Source organism: Maniola hyperantus, chromosome 17 (assembly GCF_902806685.2).
Source record: "Maniola hyperantus chromosome 17, iAphHyp1.2, whole genome shotgun sequence".
Classification (NCBI taxonomy): Eukaryota; Metazoa; Arthropoda; class Insecta; order Lepidoptera; family Nymphalidae; genus Maniola; species Maniola hyperantus.
The window spans coordinates 3121268-3132788 of record NC_048552.1 but is presented as its reverse complement, the minus strand read 5'-3'; the positions used below and the strand labels follow the sequence as shown (position 1 = coordinate 3132788).

Here is an 11521-nt window from a genome sequence, read left to right as displayed (position 1 = left end):
GTTACCACTTCAATTTCGCCACCCGCTGAGCTATGTCGGTTCCTCTGGTTGTCCTATGGCCCTCCTCATTTCTGATTTGATCGCATAGAGTAACTCCAAGCATAGGCCCCCTCCATCATATTATCATTATCTAAAAACAATACTTTCCTAAGTGGAAATAATAACGGATGGAAGAATTAAATTTAGTTCGGGTGCAATTTGGTTCTTAGGAAAGCTATCTTATCCACAATTTTATCTACCTGTATGACTAGAATAATGATAAATTGATATTAAAAAATAATTGTTATTATTTACGATTAATTATTAGTCACAACGCTTCGAGCGAGAGACATAGTTTTTAATAATGTATCGTTATTGTTTATTTTTGATCTTCGTTTGTAGCAATGTGATCTGTGAGGATTGTGTGACTGTGGATTTCGAAAATGGCATCGAGGATGTCACTAGCAATTATGGAGTGTGCCATTTGTTTCTCCCGTGGGATGTCAAACAATACTCATCTGTTGATATCGGTAGTCCTCATGTAAAAAGTACCAGATTTATTACACCTCAAGCATTCATAAGCTGTGCATCATCGTCCAAATTTACGGTCACTGCAGGTGGCATATTAGAAGTGAACGTACATATGATATCAGGATCACCATTTGATCAACTAACTGTAAGAGTATTTCAGTCTACAGTTGGAATAGAAGATGTTCTTATTTGCACAGCTTTCCATACATCAAATTCTGTTTCGGCTTGGGAAACTATAAACATGACCATTCCTGGAGATGGCAGTTTTGAGGGCTACGTAAGTAACTTTTATCTATATACTAGAATGGCGACCTCGCACCGACAACAGTAGCGTTGGAAGACCCTCCCACTAAAGTAGAAGGACTAAATCAAACGAGTTGCAGGGAGCCACTGGATTCAGATGGTGCCAAGGCTTGGCGGGTGTGTGGAACGTACTATCCATCCGACACATTCCAACTTCACTAGGGTTAATTTTTTGAAAATCCTTTCTTAGTGGTCTGAAATTAGAAGGAAAACCTACATGTGAAATTGTAAGTCTCTAAGCCCAGTGATTTGAATATTATTATCGACACGTTTTATGTGAGTCAGTCATCTACTTTTACTTATGCATCTGTATAGATAACATCGTGCTGATAAATAAAATGAACAAATTTTTTCAGTTTATAATATGAACTGATTAAATTATTTACTGCTTCCTTTCAGGTTACATTTCAATCATTAGAACTTACTACAAATACGATTATTTTGATAGACTCTTTTCGTTATATTGGACCGTCTTCTGACAAGGATTCATGCGTGATATATGAAGAAGAGAAAATTACTACAGTTGAACCTACTACGACCATAACATCTACCACCGAAGCACATAATGAAGATTGTGTAATTGTGGATTTTGAATCTAACTTTGACGATGACTTCACGAATAATTATGGAATATGCAATGGTCTATTCATATGGGAAGTCAAGAAATACTCGGCTGTCGATGTCGGTAGTCCACATCCAAGAAGTGCAAGTTTTATCGCGCCGCAGCTAGGCTTGAGCTGTGTAGCGTCGTTCAAGTTCCCGATGACGTCAGGAGGCAGGTTAGAAGTGAACCTATACATGATGTCAACATCGCTAGTTGACCAACTAACTATTTCAGTGTTTCAATCAATTGTCGGAGGAAACGATATCTCTCTCAATAGAACTTTCTTAAATAACGGGAGCTCGGATTTTGTCCCGGGTTGGCAAACATTGAACATACCAGTTGATGGACCTGAGAGATTTAAGGGATATGTAAGTAAATTGTTTAAATATTAAATCTGAGCCGTTATTTACATTATTTTATGCATAGTCGGCGATTTGTTATCTTTCATGGTTAAACTTCGGTCAACTTACCGGCGCGGCGTCTGACTGGATATTGTATGGTCTTCTAACATGAATTACTGCATAATATGCTATGTTACAATTATTTCAACTATATTTTATGACCCTAGGAAGTTTTTACGTGTTTATAAGTTTTCCCTTACCATTAGATACTACAATTGGTTACAGATAACGTTTCACGCAATGTCTATGTCATCAAATCCAATCATTTGGATAGACTCGTTTCGTTACATTGGACCGTCATCTGACAATGATTCTTGCGTGATATATGAAGATGAATCTAGTACTCAAGCTCCGACTACAACTACCACCGAAGCACCTACCGAGGATTGTGTGACTGTCGATTTTGAAAATAACTTCGAGGATAACTTTACCAATAATAATACAGAGTGCACTGGACGCTCCGCATGGAATATCAGGCAATATTCATCTGTCAATATCGACAGTCCACATCCAAGAAGTGCAAAATTTATCGCGCCGCAGCAAGGCTTTAGCTGCGTATCGTCGTTCAAGTTCCCGATGACTACAGGAGGCAGGTTAGAAGTGAATCTATACATGATGTCAACATCGCAAGTTGACCAACTGACTACTGTAGTGTTTCATTCAATTGTCGGAGGAAACGATATCTCTCTCAGTAGAACTTTCTTCAATAACGAGAGCTCAGATTTTGTCCCGGGTTGGCAAACATTAAACATAACAGTTGATGGACCTGAGAGATTTGAGGGCTATGTAAGTAAATTGTTTAAATATTAAATTTGAGCCGTTATTTACATTAATGCATAGTCGGCGATTTGCTACCTTTCATGGTTAAACTTCTGTGGACTTACCGGCGTCAGAGCCATAGATAATGTGTGGTGTACCTGGCCCCAAGCCTGGCCCTGTCACATCTATGGCACTGTACTGAATGTGGTGTCAAATCAATGAACCGACACACATATTGGCCTGCATTGGTAATATACATCGGCATCATCCACCGCTGACCGCACGACACTCAAATGGCGCGAATAAATGATTGCCAAGATGAGGCATGGATGTTGCATGGTCTTCTAGCATGAATTACTTCATAATATGTTATATTGCAATTATTTCAACTATATTTATGAACCTAGTAAGTTTCAATGTGTTTATTACTTTTCCTTTACCATAAGAAACTACATTTGGTTACAGATAACGTTTCACGCAATGTCTATGTCACCAAATCCCATCATTTGGATAGATTCGTTTCGTTACGTTGGACCGTCATCTGACAAAGATTCTTGCGTGATATATGAAGATGAATCTAGTACTCAAGCTCCGACTACAACTACCACCGAAGCACCTACCGAGGATTGTGTGACTGTAGATTTTGAAAATAACTTCGAGGATAACTTTACCAATAATAATATAGAGTGCACTGGTTTCTCCACATGGGAAATCAAGCAATACTCATCTGTGAATATTGATAGTCCTCATCCAGAAAGTACAAGTTTTATCGTGCCGCAGCAAGGCTTCAGCTGCGTATCATCGTTCATGTTCCCGATGACTACAGGGGGCATGTTAGAAGTGAATCTATACATGAAAGCAACATCGGAACTTGACCAACTGATTGTTACAGTGTTCCAATCAATTGTTGGAGGAAATGGTAACACAATTGGTAGCGTTTCCCACACCAACATGAGCTCGGAGTTTGTCCCAGGTTGGCAAACATTAAACATGATAATCGATGGACCTGCTACATTTGACGGATTTGTAAGTAAATTGTTAAAATATTAAAAATGAGTAGTCATGGGCAATTTGTTCCTTTTAGTTCAAGATTTTTAGATTATGACTAGCTTGTGCCCGCGACTTCGTCCGCGTGGACTACACAAAAATTTTAAAGCCCTATTTTACACCCTTAGGTTTGATCTTTAACTATGAGATTTTAACATATGATCTAATAAAATATGTCATACTACTAATTGCAAAAATATTAACTACAAAACTTCTTTATAGACACTTCAAAACTGGCAGACTTTCATACAAACTTCAAACCCCTATTTTAACCCTTTAGGGGTTGCATTTTGAAGAATCCTTTCTTAGCGGACGCCTACGTTATAATAGCTATCTGCATGCCGAATTTAAGCGTGATCCGTCCAGTAGTTTGAGCTGTGCGTTAATAGATCAGTCAGTCAGTCAGTCAGTCAGTCAGTCACCTTTTCCTTTTATATAATATATAGACTAGCCTATGCTCGCGACTTCGTCCGCGTGGACTACACAAATTTCAAACCCCTATTTCACCGCCTTAGGGATTGAATTTTCAAAAATCCTTTCTTAGCGGATGCCTACGTCATGATAGCTATCTGCATGCCAAATTTCAGCCCGATCCGTCCAGTAGTTTGAGCTGTGCGTTGATAGATCAGTCAGTCAGTCAGTCAGTCACATTTTCGTTTTATATATTTAGATTTTGGATGCACTTTTGAGCCCTTTTGCGCAAAACATGTAGCTGGATTCTGTTTTATGAAGAGTGTAAATATACATAGTGGTGTAGCTTACGATAATAATTATTTATGATATAAGTACAGTACGCGCCACCACGCGTGTATATATCCACGCCAGTGTTTCTATATCCTTATCCTGGCCCAGTCACGTCTACAATTTTTTTTTTTACGCAGCTTGCCGCGACGCTCTACGCTGTTTTACACCAAGCGAAAAAAAAATTAAAAATTGATAAGCTAATAGTATTAGCAAAAGCAATCGAAAAAAATGTTAATTTCAGTTTATAAAATTTTATAACGAATTCAGATGTAGCACTGTCTAGTATATAGCTAGACTAGCTTATGCCCGCGACTTCGTCCGCGTGGACTACACAAACTTCAAACCCCTATTTCACTCCCTTAGGGGTTGAGTTTTCAAAAATCCTTTCTTAGCGGATGCCTACGTCATAATAGCTATCTGCATGCCAAATTTCAGCTCGATCCGTCCAGTAGTTTGAGCTGTGCGTTGATAGATCAGTCAGTCAGTCAGTCAGTCACCTTTTACTTTTATATATTCCTTTCTTAGCAGATGCCTACGTCATAATAGCTATCTGCATGCCAAATTTCAGCTCGATCCGTCCAGTAGTTTGAGCTGTGCGTTGATAGATCAGTCAGTCAGTCAGTCAGTCACCTTTTACTTTTATATATTTAGATTTCTTCATATTTCTGCTACGATTTTTCCACCTGAACTCCGGCCATTCATAGGGCTGGTGTGAAATAAATCACTCTTTAATCATCGATATAAATGACAAGATGTGGTCAAGCGAACAACAATTTTCACAGTTTAGAAACTAAATAAATCAGCGCCACCTCTTAGATACTAATGAACGACCCGTTTGAAATCTAGACGTCACTGAGGTCGCATTGATGCATAATTAACATTTGTGCACCAATGAGTCGGTGCCATTTTGTTTGTTCCATAACCCTGTCTACACGAAGTAATATAAAAGTCAATGGCTTTAATTAAAATAGGTTCTTACACAGATATATGTATATTTGCTCAAGTATTTGCCATTTTTGGTTACAGGTAATGTTTCAAGCAGCGTCTAGGGCACTAAATCCAATCATTTGGATAGATTCGTTTCGTTACATTGGACCGTCGTCTGACAAGGATTCTTGCGTGATATATGAAGATAAAATTACTACTAGCAGTTTGACTACAACTACCACCGAAGCGCCTACCGAGGATTGTGTGACTGTCGATTTTGAAAAGAACTTTGAGGACTACTTCACGAGTAACAATACTGAGTGTGCTCAGTTTTCTGCATGGGATGTCAAGCAATACTCATCTGCCACCATCGATAGCCCTCATGTAAATAGTACTAGATTTATCACACCTCAAGCAAGCTTCAGTTGCGTATCATCATTCAAGTTCACAATGACTGCAAGAGGCACTTTAGAAGTGAACGTATATATGATGGCAGCAACGATACATAATCAACTAGATGTTTCAGTATTTCAGTCCGTTGTTGGAGGAACCGATGAGTTCATCGGTGGAGTTTCCCTTACTCATCAGACATCTGACTTTGCTCCGGGTTGGCAAACATTAAACATAATTCTCGATGGATCTGGTAGATTCAATGGCTACGTAAGTTAATCCAATATTTATTTCGAGGTGTGGTTTAATAAAACGATAATTTAAGTTTCAACTGCCTCTTTGGTTTAGTGGTCACCATATTTGATACTTCAGATAAGGTTCTGGGTTCGAGTCCCTAGTCTGGCCGATAAATAGTTAGGTATTGGATTTTTCTGTTAAGAAATTTTTAGGTACTACCCTGGAGATAAGAAGTTGATTGTAAACTACCCGGTGCCTCGGAAAGTATGTAAATCCGTCGGTCCTGCGCCTGATCTCTCTCCGGTCGTGTTGAATTTCCGTCCGATCACGCTAGTCAGTGAGGCAATAGAGATTGCACCTGTGTTTGCGCACACAGTTCTGAACATAATATTATCTCTACATTTTTAAAAACCTAAATCCACGCGGACGAAGTTGCGGACATCAGCTAGTAGAGAATAAAAATAGTAACTAAGCATACCTTATTTTTGACGATCTCCCTGGCGCAGTGATGAGGGCAGCAGTCTTATCTGTGGGAGGTCCCGGGTTCTCCCGGCAGGGGAGATTTGAAATTTTATAATTTACTAGCTGCCCCGGCGAACTTCGTCTGTCACTGTCAAAGCCTTGCCACCAAGCGTTTCGGTACAATGCCCTGTAAAATTACCACCAGTTGAGATTGCAGTCAAGAGCTAACTTTTATCCAAATAAAATATATTTACCTACAATTTTTGTTACAGGTTACATTTATAGCTCTCAGTCGTTCGACTGAGACAATGACTTACGTAGACTCGTTTCGTTATATTGGACCGTCGTCGGACGCAGATTCATGCGTTATATATCAATAAAATAAACCGCCTCCTAAAACTAAAACCGAGCACCAAAGCGACTACTACAACCAACGTCGAAGTACGTACTACAGCTACCAAAGAAGCAACTACTCTATATCGCCGAAGCACTTACTATAGCTACCGGTATGACGAAACACGTGCTACTACTAACACTAAAGTACGCAGGTACCCTACCAGCGAAGCACGTACACGACCTACTACAACTACCACCGAAGCATACGTATCACCTACAACTACCTACCAATCCAAGCGACTAGGTAGGTATAACTATCGTCGAATTACGTAGGTACTAAATCACCAACGTACATTAAGGCGCCATATCCACGAGAGAATCGCAACGAGTCCGTCCTACTATCGTCGGATAATCTCCAGGGTATATACGATAATTTCGCCAGCGTGTCGTCGCGACTCGCAACGGATCGCCGCGTGACGTGACCGCAACGCCTTGTTGCGCCTCTCAACTGTGGCGTAACGTGGCGGTATCGCCGCGAGACTCGACAATATCGTCACGAGACACAATGGTATCGTCGCGAGACTCAATGGTATCGCCAATTTCATGAAGTACCTCGTCCAGAGTCACACGTCGTAGCACCGCGATAATATCATCCTGTAGAGATTGGCCCAAGAGTTGTATCAAATTTGGTGGCACGGCGAAAATATTGCCTCGCCTGTGCAGATGGCGCCTTATTGTCTTACTATTTATTTATTTTTTAATAAAAATTTCCAGTAAGTGTAAAGTGTTATTTTAGTAAAAAATAAATTTCACTCATATTTAACCGATTTTGACTAAATTTGGTATAGAGATTATATTGCATCCCGGGTCGTACCTATATAGACATTTTTTTGTCCCGGAAAATCAAACATGCGATTTTTAAAGAACTATATCCATGCTGACAAAGGAACTCTCCTATGTAATTGATAGGTAGGTAGATACTTAAAAATAGAACCACGATTAGGTTTTTATTATATCTGCTGAAATTATTCAAGTTTCCTCCTTTCATATTCTATTTTACCGCGATAGCAAGTTACAGAGCCTTTTAAGAGCTCTCTTAAAATCAGCATTTTAAATTAATTGCTCTTACCTTGCTCTCTGCTCACATTGAACGCTATTCTACCAGCAATAAAGTAACCTATTTCGACGAAACTTTAATTTGTTTATCTCACACTCAAGTTCCCTTTAAAAACTACGGACCAATTTGAACGATATATTCGAATGGGCTCAACTCTGTAGAGTTGTATAAGGGTTTAGTAAGGTTTCAAATATTTTCTTATTGTAATCTATGTACAACCCGGGTATATTTAAAACAAGAGTGAATAGGCATCTTCTAGGTAAACGCGTCCCATTTTAGGCCACATTATCACTTTCCATTAGGTGTGATTGTGGTCAAGCGTTTACCTATAATGAATTTTAAAAAAATGTGTTTATGGGTCCAACTTTAGATTTTGTAAGGGTTTAGTAAGATTTTAAATATTTTATTATTGCAATATATGTATTTATGGGCCCAACTTTAGACTTTGTAAGGGTTAAGTAAGGTTTTAAATGTTTTATTATTGCAATCTATGCGTATGATAATAACATCACCATAAGTTTTGAAATCCGTCGACTGTAATACGCGGTGGGCTCCACCTTCTAGTAAGCTTAAAAACCGGCCAAGTGCGAATCAGACTCGCGCATCGAGGGTTCCGTGTTACAGTCGTATTTTCATCGTCTTTTTGCACGATAAATCAAAAACTATTATGCATAAAAAATAAATAAAATCTATGTTTTAGACAGATAAAAGCCTTTCATATTATGATACCCCACTTGGTATAGTAATCTTACTTTGAAATTTGAAAATACTAATTATTTGTTCATGAACACAGTTTAATTTTTTTATGATGTTACCAAAATACACGGTTTTCAGTTTTTTCCCCGTATGTTATAAGACCTACCTACCTGCCTAATTTCATGATTCTTGTCAACGGGAAGTGCCCTATAGGTTTTTTGACCGACACGTCAGACAGACAGACAACGAACTGATCCTATAAGGATTCCTTTTTTCCTTTTGAGGTACGGAACCACGACGATAACCACGACCGCTCTGGTTTGTAGTAACTACAAACATCATCATCATCATGATCATCATGATGTTTTGTAAAGGAACTCCATTGGTTTTAGACACTAACTGCCGTACTCAGAGTCGCTAATCGTTACTAAAACGAGACAGATTTATGTGAGAGATATAGCTCTGTCTCGTTTTAACTAAACTTAAGTAACGATTAAGCGACTCTGAGTACGGCAGTTAGACACGATATCAAATTTTATTTGGGGACGTAAACTTAAATGATTACCCAAATAATATTATTATGCTAATGACAGTAACAAACGCAAGCATTATACGCAAAGTTAATGAAAGTTTAGTTTACGACGCCGCCGTTAAATAATAATAAAAATGAATGCCACGTGCCTAAAAGCCTACAAAGATTTTGGTTTATGATCATCGTTTCAAGATTTCTGTTAGTTTTGTAGCTCTAGATTACTTCAATTACGTGGTAGGCAGTGGCGTGCAGATCATAGAGGCATAAATGCACTGCTTACCCCAGTTATAATATATAGCTCAATGCATATTTTTCATTATGACCTGCCAGTCAACAGGCTCCTACTTAACTAGTGCCTACCCTGACTTCAAACCCTGTGCACGCCACTGGTGGTAGGTACCTAAGTAAAATTACATTAAACTGAAACCCTCTAACAAATAAACCTGGAATAGCGGTGGAATAGTTATACTCTGTTTTGTCTTTTGCCTTCAAATGTCAAATTACTGATGACAGAGAAAGACAAAACAGAGTATAACTATCCCACCGCTGTTCCAGGTTTATTTGTTAGAGGGAAAGAGATTAGTCTTGGAACTTTCCAGTGTCCTTGAGAATGATTACACTGAAAAAACTTGACAAGCGCTAACACTATTATATTTAACTGCTAAAGCTGCTTTATCAAAGAAACATACCTCGTTTCACAAAATATGAAGGTAATTTTTTTTTATTCAGATACAAGTTAGCCCATGACTGCAATCTCACCTGGTGGTAAGTGATGATGCAGTCTAAGATGATAGCGGGCTAACCTGGAAGGGGTATGGCAGTTTTTGTTAAACCCATACCCCTTTGGTTTCTACACGGCATCGTACTGGAACGCTAAATCGCTTGGCGGCACGGCTTTGCCGGTAGGGTGGTAACAAGCCACAGCCGAAGCCTCCCACCAGACCAGACCAGAAATTAAGAAATTATAAAATTCTAAATTTCTGCCAGGAATCGAACCCGGGACCTCCCACTATTAAGACCACAGCGCTCACCACTGCGCCAGGGAGGTCGTCAATGTCGTCGTCATTTTACTACAATCCAACTTCTTCCAAATAGGCAGTTAGGTACTGATTAAATAACTTTAGTTAGAATCGAGTATTTGTAGGTCTATGTTAAAATACCTAAGTTGAGTGATCATATTTTTTCATGTAGGTAGGATAACTATCTGCATTCACTTTAGATAGAAGTCAAAACTCACAATCATCGATATAAATGACAAGACATGGTCAAGCGAACAAAATTTTTCACGGTTTAGGAACCAAATAAATCAGCGCCACCTCTTAGATACTAATGAACGATCCGTTTGTAATTAAGATGTCACTGAGGTTGCATTGGTGCATAATCACCAATGAGTCGGTGCCATTTTGTTTGTCCAATAACCCTGTCCATACGAAGTAATATATAAGTCAATGCTCACAATAGTATTTTTGATACAACTAAAGAAGAATAAAATGATATAATCTATAAAATTTACTAAACAACTCGAAACGACAAAATCATACTGAAAAAGAAAGATTTTTTTATTGAATCGTCAAGTGAATCTACCGCTGCAGCTGCGGTTTGGAATGCCCAGGTTACTACCGAAAAAAACTAGCAAGATTATTAATGTACAAATAAAAAATAAATAGAAAGATAATCAATATCAATACTTATAATAAAACTGTAACAGGTCAAATTCTGTACATTGAAGATATTTTGAAAATTTTTTTTCGAGGGCACTCTATAATCGATACTGAACACAAAACTGTAATTTTTTCATTTTTGTCTGTCTGTCTGTCTATCTGTCTGTCTGTCTGTCTGTCTGTCTGTCTGTCTGTATCACGGTCGCGCATCACGCTGAAACTACTGAATGGATTCCAATGAAACTTGTTACGATTTGAGGTCATACTATGAGGAAGAATATAGGATACTTTTTATCCCGAAATTCAGCATGGTTCCCGTAGGAGAGGGGATGAAAGTTAAAATGTATACTGAGTTGTAATTCATTAACGCGTAGTCCGATTTCATTTATTCTTTTTTTGTTAGAAAGGGGATATTTTAAAGATTGTTCCGTAAATATTTCAAGGTAATCGGTTTTTAACCGACTGTCAAAAATGAGGTGGTTCTTTTTTCTACATCGATTTTTTCGAGGTTTCTGGACCGATTTGCAATATTTTTTTAAATCAACAAAAAAAGTTTTCGTTGTGGTCACATAAAAAATTCTGGATTCACCTCCTTAATCCTGATGCTGCAGGGTTACTGCCCGCCTGAGTTATCAAGATTCAGGAAGTGTTCATAGTGAATTCATATTGTAGGTACCAAGCAACGACTTTATTCTCAGACTTCAAGTCTCAACTCCTCAACCCTGATGATGTAGGGTACAGCACTCCTAAACTATAATGTTTCAGGAACTGCGGATGATGCAAAATTATTTTAGG

General features: G+C 38.5%; 1 protein-coding gene across 1 annotated transcript; it reads left to right on the top strand.

Moving 5' to 3' along the window:
- Positions 1-321: 321 nt before the first annotated feature.
- Positions 322-6099, top strand: LOC117990234 (uncharacterized). The gene is made up of 6 exons (XM_034977696.2): positions 322-787; positions 1213-1785; positions 2044-2604; positions 3043-3603; positions 5395-5679; positions 6034-6099. Exons 1-6 carry the CDS (start codon positions 344-346, stop codon positions 6097-6099), a joined length of 2490 nt encoding a protein of 829 aa, XP_034833587.2. The 5' UTR covers positions 322-343.
- The last annotated feature ends 5422 nt before the right edge of the window (positions 6100-11521 follow it).

Coding starts and splice junctions, on each gene's coding strand:
- LOC117990234 (XM_034977696.2), top strand. CDS start 344: ATGTATCGTTATTGTTTATTTTTGATCTTCGTTTGTAGCAATGTGATC. Junction 1,786..2,043: donor CTGAGAGATTTAAGGGATAT/GTAAGTAAATTG, acceptor AATTGGTTACAG/ATAACGTTTCACGCAATGTC. Junction 2,605..3,042: donor CTGAGAGATTTGAGGGCTAT/GTAAGTAAATTG, acceptor ATTTGGTTACAG/ATAACGTTTCACGCAATGTC.